The sequence below is a fragment of the Drosophila teissieri genome, chromosome 3R (assembly GCF_016746235.2).
Source record: "Drosophila teissieri strain GT53w chromosome 3R, Prin_Dtei_1.1, whole genome shotgun sequence".
Classification (NCBI taxonomy): domain Eukaryota; kingdom Metazoa; phylum Arthropoda; class Insecta; order Diptera; family Drosophilidae; genus Drosophila; species Drosophila teissieri.
This window is the reverse complement of record NC_053032.1, coordinates 25428275-25447192: the sequence shown is the minus strand read 5'-3', so window position 1 is coordinate 25447192 and position 18918 is coordinate 25428275. Positions and strand designations below refer to the sequence as shown.

Sequence of the window (18918 nt, the reverse complement as noted above, 5' to 3'; positions counted from 1 at the left end):
TTGATAATGTTGCGAATCGGAAGCTTCTCCTGGCTGGGCTTGAACCTGGGAGAACTGGGTCAAGTTTGCTCTCAGTCCCTGGGGGTTATCGCACCCACTGAGGCTCTGGGATCCGCGAGAGAAGTAAACAAAGTCGGCCTCGACAACCGAGAACTTGGCATTGGCAGCAAAACAACACCATTCGCTTGGTGACAAGGTTCTCCTGCTATCAAGCTAGCAAATGTTGTAATCCATTGGCCCGAGAAGGTTTACAATTTCTCCCAGACAGGGAAGCATTTCCGATGTGTAGTATAGACTGCCAGCAGCAGTAAATCAAAACGATTTATAAATGTAGATTATTCCAAGCAGACAACAATTATTGTTTAGATATGCAGTTTATTCAACGTTAGTTGTTAGAAGCTAGTTTTCTTAAAAGCCAATTTTTCCCATCAACACAAATGCTTTATTTATTCAATAAGTGAAATGCAGTATATTTTAGAGTAGTTTTGAATCCAATTATTGCTAGTATATGATGCACTTGGTTGCAGGATTCATGGGTGATCCAATGGGGCACCGAAACTCACTCGCAAACTCGGCTGAGTTTCGCAAAGGTCCGTTTACAAGCAGGCGAGTCCAGGTGTGGTTCTGTCGCACACTGTAGAGGTATCCTTCTGGAGTTCCTTGATCGTCCCTGGCTCGAAACTCCTCCAGACTGCAATGCTGCTGGGCATAGGCTAGGAAGAACAGAGCCGTGTTTGAGTAGTTAAGATCTGGCAGCGTTTCCTTGGTCAGCTTGGTGAAGTCGTTGTTCGGCTCCTGGAAACCCAGCCAGTTTAGATACGCCCGAAAGGCGACATTGATGGCGGCACTGTCCGTGATCAGTTGCGTGGTAGCACTCGCATTGGACCTCAAGTAATTGTCCACCTGGCGGGCAAAGCAATTGCTGCGAATGTGATACTGCCAGGCGGTTTGACCATCCCAATTATCCCGTTCGAGCAAACCCACCGACCAATGCGGATCATCGAAAGCCATCACCAACTGTTGCGCCAGCCTCACGCCCAATGTGGCGTAGCGGATGGCATGGCCATAGTGGGGATCGTAGGCTGGTGGCTGCAGCAGGGCCAATCCCATGTCCAAACGTCGCTGAACTGGTCTCAGTCGCACCCTGGCCTCGTACGCCTCCACGGGATCGGCGGGAGCGGGCACAAACTCTTCAAAGAGGCGATTGTTTCGTTGCGACTGAACCACTCCCAACAGCTGACGGAGATTTGGCCAATAATTGCCGCGTTCCAGCTGCAGTTTGAGTATCACTGGACGCTCGTAGGTGGGCAGCTGCAGCTTTAGGTTCCTTAGTTTCTCCTGACCCACCCGCTGGCTGCCCTCCACCAGCCATTCCGCACCCAAACTTTGCCTCAGAGCCGTCTTTAATGTATCATAAAGGTTGTCCAAATGTACTCTGCTATCTTCAGCTCCAAACTGGCGGGCATATAATTCCCCCAATGCCGTGGGCAGTAGTTCCTTGGTGCGTTCCAAGCACGCCCGTTTCCTCAACTGTGGGCGATCGTCCAGAGGGAAATTCAGAGCAGACACCGCACGGTACATTATATAGTTTGCCACTAGACTTATGTTGTGCGCAGACACAGTGCGCTTAAGTTGGCGAAAATATTCCGGTGTTGCCATGTAAACGGGTTTGTAGATATCCTGGCCAAAGCTGGCCCTCACATATGATTCCAAATCTAGTTCAAACGAGTTCGAGAACTCACGCAACGTTTTGCGGGTGTAGTTGGCCAAGTAGAGCTGCTCCTCAGCATCCCAGGACTCAAAGGATCCACCTTTCATACCGCCACATAGTTCGTGCTCGAAACTGAGGATGTCGGCAGCCAGACGAGCGGCTTCCTCATGGCCCAATGCCAGCCAAGAACTTAGTTCGGATGCCACTCGCTGCTCGAGGGGTTCGTAAACGGAGTCCCGAATATCTGAGCGATTCCGGGTGCACAGCTCGGCTGGAATCAACGTGCTGGGTTCGCTCAAATACAAGCTGTTCTCATTTACATTGCCATAGTTATAGCCCACTCGGAGTCCAATCAGAATGTCCATGCCATAGCGTAGCCTTAGACCACCTAGCACGCCAAGCCAATTGTAATCGTGGTGATGCACTGCCCACTGGGAACCGGGAACAGCTGGAAATCCTCCATTCTGGCTGATGAACTCGCTGAGGAACTGCTGCTGCTGCTGGCCCTGGTGAGCCTGTGCCGCTACGCAGGACTTGAATAGCTCCCTGGCCTGTCGCACTACGACGCTATCCTCTCTCCTCGCAGCCTCCTCCACGAGCAGCAGAAGCTCCCGATCCGTTTGCTGCTGCAGTTGCTCCTGTGGCGTCAGGGTTGACTTCCAGTTGCCGCAGGCATAGGCGTAGAAATCCACACAGGGATCGATGCTTTTGTTCACATGACTGCCCATTTCATGAGCCTTCGAATGTCGTACCGTCTGTTCCGATTGGTAGATCCGCTGGAAAGGCGGCGGTAGATCCTCGCCAGAAGCCAAGGCATTGAGCTGGAGGTGTGGCAGCCAGAGCAGCCATAAAAATACTGTCGTCCAACACGGGTCCGACATGCTGCCGGAGCTCGGTGAAGCTATCGACTGCCTGCGCCACTCGCAATCGCATTCCAGCTGCCGAGCGTCCGAGTTGATATGACCAAGGGTCAGTTGGGGTTATCGGACATCAAGAGAGTGAAGCGGGCACAGAAAGAGATTCGCTTCCAGAAACTGATTGGAATGTTGTAAGCGCTTCTGTAATGAAGGAATTATTTCAGTAATGTCAAACTTGGTTGCTCTTTAAAGTACATTATTGGAAAGGTTTAAGGTTTGGTAATGAAAAACACAATCAAACGTTTGACAGGTGCAACAAATGCTTTTATTTCGTAACTTCGTTTAATAGATACATATTAGGGATATGGATGGATAACTCTCCTCTTAGTAGAGCGTGCACTTAAAGCGCGCGTTCAGCTTGTCCTCCCTGGAGCAAGCGTAGGCATTGGCGAACTGTTGGGAATTGGACAGCGCCGTGTTAATCCGCAGCTGCTCGGGAAGCTCATCGAACCGCTCCACAGATTCCGGATAGTCGGTGCAGTACAGCTGCGCATAGCCCAGATAGAAGATCTGATTGTGGTCAAGACCGAGGAGTGGCAGACGTTCCCTTTGATATACAACTGGTGTTTCGGCCGCATTCTTCAGCCATTGTTGGTAGGCGCGATAGGCGATGTCCAGGGCACCATTATCGGCTACAATTCTACGCAGCAGATCCTTGTCCTGCACCGGCTTACCCTTGTACTCCACAAAGATGGCGTACTGCTCCTGGAAACACTGGGTACGGCGGGAGTACGAACTCTCCGAGGTGTGATCCCACCAGTTGTTCTGATAACCATAGGCATCGTAACGCCTGCCCACGCCATCGAATCCGTGGAGCATTTGGCGAGCGAGGAGCACACCCAAGGTGGCGTACTTCAGGGCATTGGGATAGGCGGGATCCCAGAAGAATCTTGCCTGCAGGAAAGTGATCGGCACCTGGATGCGATTCTTCTGGATCTCGTAGTGCGGCAGCTTGTACACTTCATCCTCGGCCACCGGTTCGGCCATCAACTTGGCCAAGCCGCGTTGTGTCTTCCACTGGAGCACGCTCACCAGGTTCGGGTAAAAGTTATCCATGTGCAGACTAAGTCCGTGCATCTGGCGAATCAACTTGTTGTCGTCGTGGGTCCGGAAGTGCAGCTTCAAAGCCTCCAGCTTGCTGATGGCCTTCTGCCTGGTCTCCAATGTTAGCCAGAGCAGACGCTCCGAGGCCTGCAGATCCTCGCGAAAGACTCGCTTGATATCCGACCACGTCGATTGCAACTCATTGATCATCTGCATGTGGTTGTAGTTGCGATGGAACAGGCTCTCCAGCTGATGGGGGAAGTATTGCTGCGCCAGCTGGACACACCAGATATCAGCTCTCTGGGACGGTGGCACTCGTGCGGTATCCAACGCTTCCAATGCCTTCCACATGGTATAGTTGGCCAGCTGCAGCTTGGGCGTTTCCCTTATCACATCCACCAGATTGGCCATGTAATCCTCGGGTGTCTCATACACATCCATGTACAGGTTGTCGTTGAAAATCATCTGCAAATACCGGGTCACATCCACATAGCTGCCATAGGCAGCCTTCATCTCAGCGGCGGTCCTTTGGCGAGTGGTTTGCGCCAAGGTGAGCGCTGGATTGTGGGGCAATCCCTTGGCCAGCTGCTGCTCGATTTGGACGACTTGGCTGGCCACCTGCTGCCTCCAGTGTGCCGATTGTTCCGGGAAATACAGTTTCAACTTATCTTCGATCGCACGCTCGTACAGTTCCCGAGTGCCATCGTAGTGGGGATGGACGTAGTGACGCCGTGACATGGCAAACTGGGGAGCACCGATCTTCAAGCGGTGCATCTTCTCCTCCTTGTAGTCGAGTACCACCTCCAGTCCTATGAAGATGTCCACGCCCAACTTGCGCTTCAAATTCGCCACCACCTGCAGCCAATCGTACTCGTACTGATACCACGAGGCAACACGAATCTCTGGCCAACCTCCCCGGAAATCCGTCACATTTTGCAGCGTATTCAAGGCGGATCGCGTGTCATTTGTTTGAAGGCGGCATGAGCCGTAGAAGTACTTCAACTGGCGATCGGCACTGTTCTCAGCTCCCCTGGTCGCACTCTTGAGCATATCGGCGCTCTTCCGGATATACAGCTCCTGGAGCTCCTCCAGGTAGTTGGTGCGTGTCTTCAACTTTCGAGCGGGATGCAAACGCGGCCAATTGGCGCAGGCATAGTTGTAGAAACTGTTGCAAGCCTGCTCCTCATCGCCCATATAGGCCTTGATGTGAGCCGCCTTGGCCAGGCGCAGGATGTCGATCGAATAGTTGGCGGCCAAAGGATGAGGCACTGAAGCATCGATGGCGCATATGGAAAGCAGGATGGCTCCCAGCAGGAGTCCAAGCGGTTGCGAGGCCATTATCTGCGGCAAGAGGGCAACTACTTTTTCCGTGTGATTCGAATGATTGCCGAAACGAAACTGAGCGGGAATCGAGAGATGCGTCGATTTTTGACTTGAAGCTTGACTTGGGGCTTATCGTCACCACCGCCGCTTGATTGGTTAATTAGTTCCATTAACCGTTGCAGTGAATTTGCTCAGCCTCTCAATTGCGCCACTGACCTAATATTCTTAAATTCTAATTTGAGTGCTCATTTTCCTACACTTCTCCCACTCTCGCCTCTGATAATCGCGTTCTGTGGGCTGTATTCGCACTTGACCTTCAAGGTAGCCGCACTCCGCGCTCCAAGTCTTATATGTATATATATATATATAGTTAATGAGCTAATGGCTTTTCCGGGCCCAAGGTTGGGGCCGTCTCATCATCATCCTGTAGCGTATAATTAAAAGTTGTTTGTGCTCACAGAGTCTGGCCGTTACTAATTTATGCTCCCCTCCCATCTTCTTCCTCTAATTGCAGATTGAAATTTTCCTCAAGCTAGAATTCTAAATACATTTTAACCACGGAAATTGACTAGAAATTGCCAGCTAGCAGCAGTCATCACCAGACAACGGCCATCAAGGAAACTTCACACACGGTAAGGAATTTACTTTCTTATAAGTGCACACAGCTACAGCTGCGGTCATGTTAATAGTGCAATTTCCTGGGTTATTTGGATTCATTCTTTACACATTTCTTTTTATATCGAGTGTCGTTACTAACACTTACTTTAAATCGTATATCATAGTTTAAGTATAAGTATTCTGCACTCGTAAATCAAAATGCCAAAGTGGCATTTTTGGAACAAAGCCAAGTTAAAGTGCCATAACTTGCTGCACTGTCATCCGTTTGGGTTCCACTTAATGTTTGCCACAAACTCGCTTTCAAAGTTGCGTTTATTATTTGCAATGGCGCTGTGAGAACTTGTCACTTTCTAGTTCGAATAAATAATGTATTATGTGCTACAACTACGACTTAGTCACTAGGTTAATACTTAATACTCGATGTGTCCGCCTAACCGGCGGTGGTCTTAAGTGCTTGTCCGCTGAGACGGCGGTCAAGTTCCACGGTATCCAAGGTGATGTTGTACTTGACATGGTAACCATTGTTATCCGCCACATAGGTGGCCGTTTCCACGTACACATAGTTGTTATCCTTGATGGGAAAAACGTACGAAGAGGTTCGTTTGCCGGTGATGATCAGTTCGGGTTCCTCGCCAGATTCCTCGGACGAATCCTTGAGCTCCCCCTTCTCATCTCGCTGTTGGTTGGCTTCCCTAATGCTGGAAAATACAAAATCTTATAATAGTGAAATCAAAATGGAAATCAATCTAATACTCACTGAAATTCGTAAAGCACTTTGGTGGCGGCATAGTTTTGATCGATATAAAAGACAAAGTATACAAACACCAACAGGCACTGAAAACATTTTCAAATATTTATTCTTTCACCGCATTTTGTATTTAGAGGACTTTGACTCACCGTAGTAACTCTGATCATTCTAATTTAAGCTGCTTTGAGGCACTGAATGAACGGAATCCCAGATGAGATGACGATATTTATTTGTTTTTTGTTCTTGCAGTAGCTGCAATCTACACTACGGAACTAGTAAAACCGGTCCGTAACATTGCAACTGAGAGTTTTCGACCTGGCGATTCGCACCATTTATTCTTCGGACAGATATAGAGAGAGATATTTATGATATTTCTGATTTTGCTAATTTTTCTGATTTCTCTGATGTGCTGTCGGCAAACGCCCCAAAACGGGTTTCCTCCATTGCTATTGGCCCTGTGTCTATTGACTGGATTTAATAATTGCCCCCAGCAATGCTGATTGACAGTAATTGCCTCTATTGGAGCTTCTCGTCTTTGGGGGGTCTGAATGTGTCTGTGTCATCGGGGCATTGTGGAAAAGCCCTGGGAAATCTTGTCTTAAAGAATTGTTTTCCCAAATAAATAAGTTTTTGGATCGTCAAAGATTTATTATGTTATTGATTAATTGAGAAATTAAATTCCTTAAATTCTAAAAAATCTAGATCCTTTGCAAACAATTTTCCAACCAGTAATACTGAAGGTATTACTCTTAGCCCAAGATCGTTAGTATGTTCAGGAGCTGCGAACTCAACCGAGTTCCGATACCCAACGGAGTGGGTTGGCACTCCACCGGAAGATTGGCCACATTTCCCTCATATGCTCCTCTGTTAATCTGAGTTGCAGTTGAAGTTGAAATCGGTGCAAGTGTGGGTAGGGGTACCACAGGTCTGCCATTCACGACTACAAAATCAGTCGGTGTGCTACTTGGTTGATCAGCTGGCGAGATCAGGGAGTGAACCCTTTCCGAAGGTGCATCCTCCATGGGTGTGCATAATTTTGAATTGGCTGGAGGCTCGACAGAGTCCCTTGATGGGCTTAAAAATGGCAGGCTGATGCCAAACGCATTGGCAAATGCCACACAGCCGAGTAGAAGGACTAGAATCTGGAATATGTGAAGGGGATTGGTAGTTATTGTAACGTTATGAAATCCGGTTCGATTGGATACTAACACGCTGTTGCATTTTTGATGTGATACTGAAACTATATGACTGCGACTGCTCGTTTTATATTGCACCCCTTGTTAGTTAATAATTCATAAAATTACCCATTCAGATATATAGCAAATGAAAACGGGTTCAGTGCTATGACACATGGCGAGTGACGTTTAGTAGAGTCAAGACAGAGTTTTTCTTGGTATCCATAAAGAATTTATTTAATATTTTGTAACTTATAAATCTCGAAATGTTCTTCTTAGTTATCCCGTTTGAGTTTTAACTAACGATTTAAGAGTTTTGGCATCTAATCGTGATCCAATACCGTCGGGCAGAGTTTCGCAATCGTCCTCATCGTCTTCCGTTTCCAAGAGGACTTCGGTTGTTGTTGAAGTGGAAGTTGGCTTCAGAGTTGGTAGTGCTACAAGTTTTTTGATTGGAATCGGATTGGGTACAATATCATCCACCCTTTCTTTAAGTATTCCCACTGCCTTGGCGGCCAAAGGAATTAGTCCCCTAATACCGCTGGGAGGTGAATTCCTTTCGCCATCTTCACTGCCAACTTGAATTGGGCCTAAAGTGGAAGTGGGCTTCAGTGTTGGTAGAGGTACAACCACTCTCTCGTTTTTCTGGGGTATTTTATCAATATTAGTGTTGATTTCCGTGGAACGTAAAGAGGAGCTGGGAGCCAGAGTTGGAAGGGGTTCAGTATCTCCAGGAGAATTGGTACTTTGCAGCAGTTCATTTGGCTCTGCACTCGTAGTTTCAACGAGGTTGCACTGTTTAATTCCCGATATTACCTGCTTAGATGAAGGCGGCTCATAGTTATCATTGGAAGTTGGTCTATTTGAGGCCGTTAGGAAGAGTTGGCTTAGACCACCACTAGCATTTACAACGGCGATCCAGCCAAGCAGCGCAAATATAACCTATAGTAGTTGCAATCATTAGCGCTATTTAACAGTGCAATCCGGTTTAATTGGCTACTTACACTTAGTTGCATATTCGATCGGATACTGAAGCTCGATCTCGCTGGCAGTGAGATTTTATATCGAATTCCCAGTTAGTGAGATTCCCATTTAGATAGGAATTGAATGAAAACGAGTTTAAATTGTTATAACCGTTTTGCTTTAATCAATCAACTTAGAATTTTTCTTGGTAACATTAACGATTTTCTTTGCATTAATTTATTATTGAAGGAAGTTTATATAAATGTTATTTAATGAATTTCATGTTTCACTCAGCTATCGGTTTTAGTATTAGTTTTAGTAACCAGTGTTTGCAGAGTTCTGGCGTTCAACCGAGATCCAATACCCTCAGGAATGGGTTCGCCATCATCCAGACTTTTAGCAACTAACTTTACATCTTTGCCAGAAGTTGTAGTGGATTCCGGGGTAACTGATCCGCCTTTGGGAGTAATGCCTAGTCCTTTTGGCTCTGAACTCGAAGGATCGATGGGTTTGCCGGATTTTAAACCTGGTTTCTCCTCCTTGGACGACGACTGATCCTTGTTTACATTAGGTGACGGGGTTTTGGATGCCAGTTGACTTGGGTTAAGGGAACTCGCAACGGCCACACAGACCAGGAGCAAAAATATAATCTATATGGAATACATTTATTAACACTTTTTCACAATCCGAGTTACTGGGAAACCTACCCGCAGCTGCATTTTCGATTGGATACTGAAACTTGAACCGCATGGCACTGCCTTTTATATTGAACTTTTAATGCTAATAAGTTTCCCCTTTAGATTATTATTAAAAACTGGTTTAGATTACTGCATAGATTACGGCACATACTTCGAGGCGCATTACAGAATAAAAGAAAATGTATTGGAAAATGTTATTACATTTTATAAAAAAAAAACTAGTATTCTAAATAGAGCTGCACAAAGTCGGACAGCAAATCCTTTGGGTTTAGATCAGTTTTTATTAATCCTACTGTTCTGTAGATATTGGGAAATGATCTATACGTTTCCTTTTGATACCCACGTTTATATTTTATAGATTTCGAAATCTTTGTACTTTGTTTTCTGTGCACAGTTTCTCTTATTTTGTCTCCAGGTGACATTTCCCTTGAAATTGTATGTGAAATCTCGCAGCACTGGTTTTCATAGAGATGCCGTTGAACTATCGGTCGATATTAGCAGCAAAAAGTTAATAGATATTGCTTTAAGATTGTTTACAATATAGATCTGAGCGCGCCACTTGCAATCAAATTAATTTTCACTTTGTTACCAATAGGTGAATGTTTAGATCCAATTGGTTTTACATCAAACGTAGTGCTATAGTTATAGTTCAAACACTTCCTGTTTAGGTAGCCAATTATAAACTCAATCAGATTTTCAGCATTTTGAAAAATAAGTACAATTTTTCACATTGCAATTTAAGGCTTTTTTTGAGCGAGCGTTTTTAGTACGGGTACACTGAGATTTATATGAAACAGGTCCGCAGGGTTTTGATTATTAGTTGTTGCGTCAGTCGGTGGATCCTTGGTATTCAAATCCGTAAAAGAAACCGATTGCTTGGATGTAAGGCCACACGTGTTGTGGATGATGAAAAGCACAAGGAACAGAAACAATTTCTAAAACGAAAAGATGGATAATCTTTATATTGGGTTTCTTAACTTTTAACTACACACTTTTGCACTTACAATCGGCAGCATTTTTATGTTGATACTGGGGCTTAAACTGAATGAAGTTCAGTTTATATAGATTCGACTTATGATGTCAAATTATCCAATCAAGTAATCCTGTTAAAATCTGGCTGGCGTGTAAAAGCATTTGATCGATCAGATAATAGAATAATGATCGAATCGAATGATCGAATAAAAACATTAAAATCAAGTCGAGATGTGGATACATATGTATATTAAAGTGTCTGGTAATATTAATAGCTTATTAATTATAAATAAATACATTTTTTTTGATTTGCTTTCGATTTATGTAGAAGTTATGCAAGGATCTTTAGTAGAGTTGCGCTTAGTCTCGGTCCAATAGACTCTGGTTCGCAGTTTTCGTCAATAACTGGATTACATAAGATGGTTGTATCTTCTGCATTAGATGGATCACTGGTGGCATCAACTTGAACTGGTAAATCCTTAGAGTAGCTATCCTTTGTTGGTTGTCGCCTCAGAATAGTCAGAAGCTTTTGAAGTCTCGCTTTCGATTTCCAAATTTCTTGTCCAGTGATGGCATTCAAATCGTTATTCCTCTCGCCGTGTTTGATGACATCTTTGGCCCAGTCATATGAAGAATATGAGTCCTTGTGCGATAAAAACTTGGAATTTGAGGTGGTCACGTCCTGGGTATCCGAACTGCCGCCGCCCCAACTTAATCGCAATAATACAACCAGGCATACAAGGAGTGTGCACAATATAAACTGAAAGCAAAAGACATTATTACAGGGTATTATCTAGGATTACAGGGTTAAACGACTTGAGTACTTACAATCGCTCGCATGTTCAGTTCTCTTCTGTTATGAAATTCCACTTGGCAGAGAGTTTTATATCGACGTGGCGCTGGTCGTTAGTAATGCATAAAATTACCCAGGTAGACAGACAGATCAGACACTTTCATCGCATATCGTACACTTTTTATAGTGGGGCTAGCGTCCAGCACTTTTGTATGGGCGTTTTTCGAATTGGGAAAATCTATTTTAGACCAGGCATCATTAATTTGTTCTATATTTATAGCTGTGAATGATATTTTCTCACGGCGACTACGACTATCTGCCTACTACAGTAGTCCAGTTCTTAAAGCTGATTCATTGCCAGGGAATTTTGAATAAATTTGATAAAGATAATGCACCAGCCGATGTAATTGTTTGCAACGAGAAGTGCGACAAACATCACTTCTTGGTAATTGCCGCCCTCGAATGGCACACTTCATGACTCATTAGTTTTACTATGACTAGTGGTACTACGTCTACTAGTTACTTGTACTGGCTAAAGCCTGTTCTGAATGTAAACAAACGAAGCACGTTTTTTATACTCTTTCAACGGGCATCACAATTTCGTTTAGTGTTTTACCAACAAACGAGTCGACGAGAATGTATATCATTTCTTTGACTCCACACACCAATGATATAAATTATTGTTGATTGCAATTACAGTTTACTACTTATTACAGTTTTCTGTACCTCAAAATAGTGGAACTCCCAAGTATAATCGCAATAGAATAGCTTCGTTACCACTATTTCTAAAAACAATAACATTATGTAAATGGTATTACTTAGTCACATTCCGGTGTAAAAGTTAATTATTGGGTTTGGTTATTTCAATAACATTTTAATTGCCATATTCTTCGGACATATCACCTATATAAGAAAGCTGTAGTATTCACTTCAGTATAGAACATTAATAATGCACACGCTATGGTTAACTTTAATAAATTGTTTTGACTACTGGATCCCGTTAATGATCAAAAAAACCAACCATTTACTTGCCACGAAAGGATCTGTCTTTTATTGCGTTTTAAGTTACTGTAATACCTGTCGTTAGATCATTTCTCAGTAAAAGCTATATTCTAGTGGTTATTGCATTATATAACCCCAAGTTAATTGATAAATTTCCTGAGGGTTCATGTGGGACTTTCTCTAACTGCGTCTCAAAGTTATTTAACCCGGTTCGATCATTAGTTTTAGCAGGAACTCCCTTGCCACTATTCTCAAACTTCAACCGTATTGCACACAAGTGTGTCAATTTGAATACGAAACCAAGTCGCACGATGCTCGCCTAATCAATAAATTGATGTATCGAGGTAATTCCAAGGAACTCATACTTGATTACCATAGTTAGTGGACCAGATAAATGGCACTATGCCATAGAATCCATTACAAAACCAGGCGGGCTCGGGATCCGCAGCTGTATTGGCTCGAAGATAGAATTATTGAAAGCGGTTTAAAAATCCCCTCCAAACTGGAGCAAAATCGATAAATTCACGTAATGCAATTAAAATCATACAATGGATTTTAGCTTGAAATTGTTTATTATAGCAAGATCAACAATGTTACAGACTTTGATGCTCTGTAACAGTTTAGTATACTCTTATGTGTATAGGAACTATTGACAATTCTAACAGGTTTTGCCACACATTTTCAGTTTAAATCACTTAAGGATAATCAGTCGGGAAACTTATTTAGTTTGGCTTAAACGATACTTAGGCTAAAATCTTCAGCACCTTGGCTGATAGATTATTGACGGGTTCCGTTGTTAATCCGTTGCCGGCATAGCTGTTTCTGGACAGGAATGCTCGAAGATACTCCAACTCGGCTGATCCCTGGCACAATGTGAAATGCTCCTTTCCAAAAGCTTGGGGATTCCTCGGGAATCGCTTGTAGATGCAACAATCGTCTGCGTTTTGCTTATCCAATGCTAAGGGGGCTTGGCTGACTTGGCTGGTTGTCTGGCTGTCGTGCTAACTAACTGGTTGTTTGATGTTTCTTCTGCCGTCTGGTGATAGTAACTGTAAGTTTGCAGCGCCAAGTGCCTCGGCTTTTATACGATTCTCGGCGAGCGTGGAGCGGGTGCATCCGCCGCCCATGGCACACGACCGCCACTCGCCGGGTCGGTCGCCGGGTCGGTGGCGTTGCGTGGCATGCGGAATTTTCCCATTCAACAACTGCCATCGAGCGAGCAGTTCAGTTCACAGAAAAAGCACCGAACTCTCCAATTACGGTCTATAAAATTGACACTATATTTAGCCCTTACCGTCATCTCGCAGTGTAGACGCCGCCGGCCGATCCAATTCAGCCTGTAAGCTGGCTTCGATGATGCGAAATCGAAAACCAGCTGCTCGCTCGTGCTGATTCACAGCCATGTTTGCATATGTTTAGTTTCGAATTACATGAGAATTCTCTGCATGTTCGTGGATTTTGATTCACACTCGGACTTTGGACGAGCAAATGACTTGCTTCATTCATTTAATGAGAAATTATGCTCGATCATCGTGAGTTTGGCTTCATTCAGACATGCTCAAATTTGGCACGAAAGTTCGATGGCGACCATGAATGCGAATGAAGAATATTTACCATTAGAGTTTTGCTCTTTATTGAAGGTCATGGACATCCTTGAACTGATTGTGCAACATGTTCTGATTTTTACAAGCTGAGGAAAAATTCTAGAAAAATCTCAATAATTTATTAAATTTTTTAAATTATAACTGATCTCGTACCACTCTTTTCAAAAATGCAACTATGTGAAAAATACTTATGATATAATAATGTGCTAATCTAAGTTGTTATGCTAAAATAAGTGAATTGAATTGGTTTAAATCTGCAAATTTGTTATGTTCTGATTTCAAAATTTTTCCTCAGTGCACTGCCAATACAAAAATTGTGTGAAAAATTATTTATAATGCAAAACACACAAGATTACAAATAATTTTCGAGAGGGGATATAAGAGTTGAATCTTTGAAGATCTTCATTTGCTTTTCTTACGCATTTTAGTTTTACAATTATTTGCTTGGTTTTTAGTGTCGCTAAATCAAATTCAAAATCAAAATCAAAATTCTAAATTTCAATTATTACAAACTGATAACGTAACTGATAATCGAAGTACTACACTAAAAATGAAAGCAAAGTAAATATAAAAAATATTTTTAATTTCTGTTGTTTGTGTTATGCGAAGCAAACTCACGTGTATCCCCTCTTCAAAATTATTTATTTTCAGACAGAAACAGAAACTGAAACAGAAACAGAAAAAAAGTGTTTTGTGCGCGCCTCTGATCCCCAATCGAAAAATATAATAAACTATTGCAAGCAAAACTCAGTAGGCCAGAACTTAAATGCTCTAACCAAAAGACCAAAAGCGATCCCGACGAACGACACAGAACGACGAGGACGACTGAATCAAAGCAACCACGGTGTGGTCATTTCTGTACCGGTGTGCCGCTGCAGCTCCTGGTGCCGGCATGGGTGCCAATGTGTCGCAGCTGGAGCGGGAGATTGGCTCCGATCTGTTCCCGCCGAATGAGCACTACTTCGGGCTGGTGAACTTTGGGAACACCTGCTACAGCAACTCGGTGCTGCAGGCCCTCTACTTCTGCAAGCCCTTCCGCGAGAAGGTCCTCGAGTACAAGGCCAAGAACAAGCGGCCCAAGGAGACGCTGCTCTCCTGTCTGGCGGATCTATTCTACAGCATTGCCACGCAGAAGAAGAAGGTGGGCTCGATTGCGCCCAAGAAGTTCATCACCAGGCTGCGCAAGGAGAAGGAGGAGTTCGACAACTATATGCAGCAGGATGCCCATGAGTTTCTCAATTTCCTGATCAATCACATCAATGAGATCATATTGGCCGAGCGGAATGCCGGACCCAGCAATGGGAATCCAAAGGCCTCGAGTCAAGGCGGTAGCACAAGTGCCATGGCCAGCAGCATAGCTAGCAAGTCCAGCTCCACGTCCAACTCGAATTCCAACTCCAATTCGACGACCAACTCAAATGGCAACAGTAGCAACTCGACGGGATCTCTGAATGCCACCACCAGTGTGCTGGATGCCAGTGGCAGTCTAACGGCCACCACAACGCCCATAATCTCAGGAAACGGAACTGGAACCAATGGGGCCAACTCGGAGCCCACCTGGGTGCACGAGATCTTTCAGGGCATACTCACGTCGGAGACGAGGTGCCTCAACTGCGAGACGGTGAGCAGCAAGGATGAGAACTTCTTTGACCTGCAGGTGGACGTGGACCAGAACACCTCGATCACGCACTGCCTGCGGTGCTTCAGCAACACGGAGACCCTGTGCTCGGACAACAAGTTCAAGTGCGACAATTGCTGCAGCTACCAGGAGGCGCAGAAGAGGATGCGGGTGAAGAAGTTGCCCATGATCCTGGCCCTGCATCTCAAGCGCTTCAAGTACATGGAGCAGTTCAACCGGCACATCAAGGTCTCGCATCGGGTTGTCTTCCCACTGGAACTGCGGCTCTTCAACACCTCCGATGATGCCGTCAATCCTGACCGACTCTACGACCTGACCGCCGTGGTCATCCACTGCGGTTCCGGACCGAATCGTGGCCACTATATATCCATTGTGAAGAGCCACGGACTGTGGCTGCTGTTCGACGATGATATGGTGGACAAAATCGAGGCTTCCACCATCGAGGACTTCTACGGCCTGACCTCGGACATACACAAGTCCTCGGAGACGGGCTACATACTGTTCTATCAGTCGCGGGACTGCGCCTAAACCCATTAGAAGTTAAGCTGAAAGTTTCCAATCTCCTGTGCGCGCAGCAATGCCCAAAATTGTATGTCTTTTTACTATCTAACCATGCATCTTAATACTAGCTATCAATAAAGATGATCAATACAGCAACCGATTGGTCTAGGTCAGTGAGCCTTGATGTGTGGTGGCTGTCAGGGCCAGAATCTCTGTGGCGGTTCACTCAACCCACTCAAACAACAATCCACTTGGGGGGCTTGCCGGTGCGCACGTAAACAAATGTGCGATTTCCCGTGCCAAAGCGGTTTCATTGTGGCTCCAAGCTGCTAACTTGATAACTTGGTAACTTACTAGACGCGACGCGACGCTGCTGGCTAATCGCTTAGGTAACCGGCGAGCGATGAATTTCATCAGAAATCCCCGCGTCAAATCGTTGGGAGGGTCGCGAGCCACCGAGGGAACTCACCACCGGTCGGTCACACAGCTGGTTTGCCGCCAATAATTGCCCACCTTTTGGTCACTTGACTGGATCGCGGGGTCGACGGATCCGCATCGTCGCCACACTTAGTCACGTCGCCATGTCAGCAGCACGTGAGGCAGATGCAATATTGGCCAATGGTGTGGGAAATATGCAAATACTATCCGATCTGCAGCATAAATCAAGTGTACAGTTGTCTAGGATTTTGAGAAGAGTTACTAAACCGGCTAGATCGACACATTAGAGTGACACATCGCCAGTAATTGCCCACTTTTTGGTCACTTGACTTGATCCCGGGATCATCTGGTCACGTCGCCATGTCAGAAGAACGTGCAAAATTGGTCAATGGAGTGGGAAATACGAGTATGCAAATCCCAAGGGCTTGCAGCATAAATCAAGCGTAAAATTAGCCAGAGTTTTAGGAAGAGTTACTTAACCGATTACAACGAAAGTGACACATCGACGGCAATGGAATGCGGCTAGAACAATGAGTAGATACTTTTACTACGAAGTGTTGCTAGCTGTTGTCATAATGTTATAAAATGTTCGAAAAATCTAGATGTTACTATTATACTCCTGCTTAAAAATGGCTTTTTATTTTACCATTGTTTTTCCCTTTTAATTTGTTTTGTAAGTGTCTATCTGCATAACAAATCTATTCGCCCATAGATAATGGAAAAAGCTTTCACATACTCGTAAACATATTTCCTTTGGCTGCAGAGAAAACTGACATTGACAGTCTCGCTGGTTATGCAACATGGGCAACTTATCCACTCGGCGATGCAACGGAGATTCAATTTCGATGGTTTTGTTATTTATTAACGTAATTTTCAAGGCTCCTCGCATTCATCCAGTTGGTGGTGTTGTTTTGGCCACTTATCTGTGGATTGGCAAATGACATCGTTAGGCAATGCCAAACCCACGGAAAGATAGTGGTTCGTGGTAGTTGAACAGGTTCATCGGAAAGTGAGATCCATGACAGATTTATGCATTTTCCTAATGACGTGTGTTGAGTGTATTTGAATGGGCTTTAATTGATTCGATGTGGTTTGCAACCGACTTGGGAATTAGTTAACCCACGACCTCTAATTTATATTTGTAACCATAAAGCAATTGGTAATTATAATGACACATATAGTTTAATCAATTATTATTCCGACCCTGTGACCATCGATAAATTTATTAATCGTTAAATAAAACAAACATTGACACTATGCATTCCTTTATCGTTAATTATTTCCCATATCTTGCTTTCTAATCCGTTGGTGATAGGTTCAAATGAAGTTATGAATATCTTTTTATTATTTTCTGGCCTGAAGAGCATTTAACATTCGCCCAAACTTTTTGTTCACAAATGTTGAAGTTTTGTATAGCTTGTCGTTGCAAAGATTTACCAATTTGTTCATGGACAAGCGTTAAACGCTATTGACAAGCGAGGAGCACAGACATGTGGAAAGTGGGATACCTACTAGATAGCTGGATAGTTGAAAAGTTGGACAGTTAAAAAGTTGGATAGTTGCACGCATCGAGTGGCTGCGTAGGTTTTGTCTGCGTTTTTTGTCGCCTCAAAACTTGGGACTCCAGACTTGATCGATCGGTTTTATCTTATGGCGCGAGTAGACTATTCCGCATTTTATGGAGCGCTAATTACGCATGATTTCCACTTTCACTTTATGACAAGAAAAACCGCACTTGACGCAATTTCCTTCGTGCATTTCTTAGTACGTGAAATATGTGTGTGCACCATACTCGTATGTATGTGCGGCATGCTTTCGGTGTTGTTAAGTCGCTTGCATGTGTAGCAAATTGACATTTGACATATGGCTGCTGTCGAGGTCTGCAAGTGCCAGTCGAAAATCGAAGCACAGCAGCAGGAGAACATCTCATCCATGCGGTTGTCACAGCCATGTTGCAACATCTGCTCCGATTTCATTTCGCGGCCGATTGTGAAATTGTCAATATGTTTCAATATCGTGGCCGCTGCTGTGTTGTCAAGCTAGGAAGCGATTCGCCTGCTGGTTTGTGCAATCGAATCCGCTTTCTAGCGTAGTAGCAGTAGATGCGTGTAAGTCTCAATTTTGTGCTAGGTTCCCCCTCGTTGGTTTCCTCGGTGAAAACTGAGCCTCTTTCGAGTCTGTTCTTCGGGGATGAGTAAACAATGAGGAGTCTCCCATTTGCGACGCCAGTCTTTAATTAGCCCATTGGCCACATGTGACGCTCCGAATGCAGGCACCCTTTTTTCGCAGCGATCTTTCGAGATTTGTCATCGCGGCACTGACATAATTACGGCCTCTTGGTCGCTTAAATATGTCATTAAATATGCTTCTATAATATTTGCCTACCCTGACTGACGGCTGAGTGATAAATGACCATGAACATTGGGGCATCCATCAGAAAAAGCAATCGGTAATTGGACACTTTCCCTTCAAGTAGTGAAAACTGGGGGATTTGCATATGCGCTGAGGCCAAGTTACGCGATTTGAATAATTCAAATTGATAGTATATAATGCTTCATTTTCATTCATCTAATATACAGTAAGTATGCTTTAGTTTGATGAGATTACCACACGTCAGCTTCTAACGAATTGAATGCATTTATCGGATTAGTATGATTGGCTGACATAACAATGATTAAAGGCAAAACCGATCTAGTCGCAAATCCGATTATACTTTCTTCCACACTTCTAGAACTAAATCAGTCTAATTATTACTAATTACTTGGCTCACTA

The 18918-nt window shown here is 44.3% G+C and overlaps 10 protein-coding genes across 12 annotated transcripts in view; 2 read left to right on the top strand and 8 right to left on the bottom strand.

Moving 5' to 3' along the window:
• Positions 1-355: 355 nt before the first annotated feature.
• Positions 356-2626, bottom strand: LOC122620035 (neprilysin-1). The gene has a single exon (XM_043797308.1). It carries the CDS (start codon positions 2590-2592, stop codon positions 502-504), a length of 2091 nt encoding a protein of 696 aa, XP_043653243.1. The 5' UTR covers positions 2593-2626; the 3' UTR covers positions 356-501.
• A 244-nt stretch (positions 2627-2870) lies between these two features.
• Positions 2871-5083, bottom strand: LOC122620037 (neprilysin-4). Its single transcript, XM_043797309.1, has one exon. It carries the CDS (start codon positions 5008-5010, stop codon positions 2953-2955), a length of 2058 nt encoding a protein of 685 aa, XP_043653244.1. The 5' UTR covers positions 5011-5083; the 3' UTR covers positions 2871-2952.
• A 426-nt stretch (positions 5084-5509) lies between these two features.
• The window catches only part of LOC122620033 (putative mediator of RNA polymerase II transcription subunit 26), a 28490-nt gene continuing 15081 nt past the window's right edge, over positions 5510-18918 (top strand). Inside the window, exon 1 of the mRNA XM_043797306.1 lies at positions 5510-5627. The gene's annotated coding sequence lies outside the window, so the exon portion shown is untranslated. The remainder of the gene's footprint in view (positions 5628-18918) is intronic.
• On the top strand, positions 5512-15864 carry LOC122620038 (ubiquitin carboxyl-terminal hydrolase 12). 3 transcript variants are annotated; one of them, XM_043797310.1, is made up of 2 exons: positions 5512-5627; positions 14220-15864. In XM_043797310.1, the coding sequence occupies exon 2, from the start codon at positions 14461-14463 to the stop codon at positions 15733-15735; it is 1275 nt and encodes a 424-aa protein (XP_043653245.1). In that variant the 5' UTR covers positions 5512-5627; positions 14220-14460; the 3' UTR covers positions 15736-15864. The 3 variants fall into 3 exon arrangements, with proteins under 3 accessions (XP_043653245.1, XP_043653246.1, XP_043653248.1); XM_043797311.1 differs by having other exon boundaries at positions 5521-5627; positions 14224-15864; XM_043797313.1 differs by lacking the exon at positions 5512-5627 and adding an exon at positions 14005-14129.
• LOC122620043 lies at positions 5884-6568 on the bottom strand. The gene is made up of 3 exons (XM_043797318.1): positions 6511-6568; positions 6371-6447; positions 5884-6311 (listed from the first exon to the last, which is right to left on the bottom strand). Exons 1-3 carry the CDS (start codon positions 6526-6528, stop codon positions 6044-6046), a joined length of 363 nt encoding a protein of 120 aa, XP_043653253.1. The 5' UTR covers positions 6529-6568; the 3' UTR covers positions 5884-6043.
• Positions 6985-7707, bottom strand: LOC122620041. Its single transcript, XM_043797316.1, has 2 exons — positions 7571-7707; positions 6985-7503 (listed from the first exon to the last, which is right to left on the bottom strand). Exons 1-2 carry the CDS (start codon positions 7580-7582, stop codon positions 7111-7113), a joined length of 405 nt encoding a protein of 134 aa, XP_043653251.1. The 5' UTR covers positions 7583-7707; the 3' UTR covers positions 6985-7110.
• Positions 7752-8689, bottom strand: LOC122620039. The gene is made up of 2 exons (XM_043797314.1): positions 8541-8689; positions 7752-8478 (listed from the first exon to the last, which is right to left on the bottom strand). Exons 1-2 carry the CDS (start codon positions 8550-8552, stop codon positions 7816-7818), a joined length of 675 nt encoding a protein of 224 aa, XP_043653249.1. The 5' UTR covers positions 8553-8689; the 3' UTR covers positions 7752-7815.
• LOC122620042 lies at positions 8655-9299 on the bottom strand. The gene is made up of 2 exons (XM_043797317.1): positions 9207-9299; positions 8655-9149 (listed from the first exon to the last, which is right to left on the bottom strand). Exons 1-2 carry the CDS (start codon positions 9216-9218, stop codon positions 8790-8792), a joined length of 372 nt encoding a protein of 123 aa, XP_043653252.1. The 5' UTR covers positions 9219-9299; the 3' UTR covers positions 8655-8789.
• On the bottom strand, positions 9935-10213 carry LOC122618934. The gene is made up of 2 exons (XM_043795527.1): positions 10202-10213; positions 9935-10132 (listed from the first exon to the last, which is right to left on the bottom strand). Exons 1-2 carry the CDS (start codon positions 10211-10213, stop codon positions 9935-9937), a joined length of 210 nt encoding a protein of 69 aa, XP_043651462.1.
• On the bottom strand, positions 10414-11451 carry LOC122620040. Its single transcript, XM_043797315.1, has 3 exons — positions 11264-11451; positions 10998-11200; positions 10414-10929 (listed from the first exon to the last, which is right to left on the bottom strand). Exons 2-3 carry the CDS (start codon positions 11007-11009, stop codon positions 10501-10503), a joined length of 441 nt encoding a protein of 146 aa, XP_043653250.1. The 5' UTR covers positions 11010-11200; positions 11264-11451; the 3' UTR covers positions 10414-10500.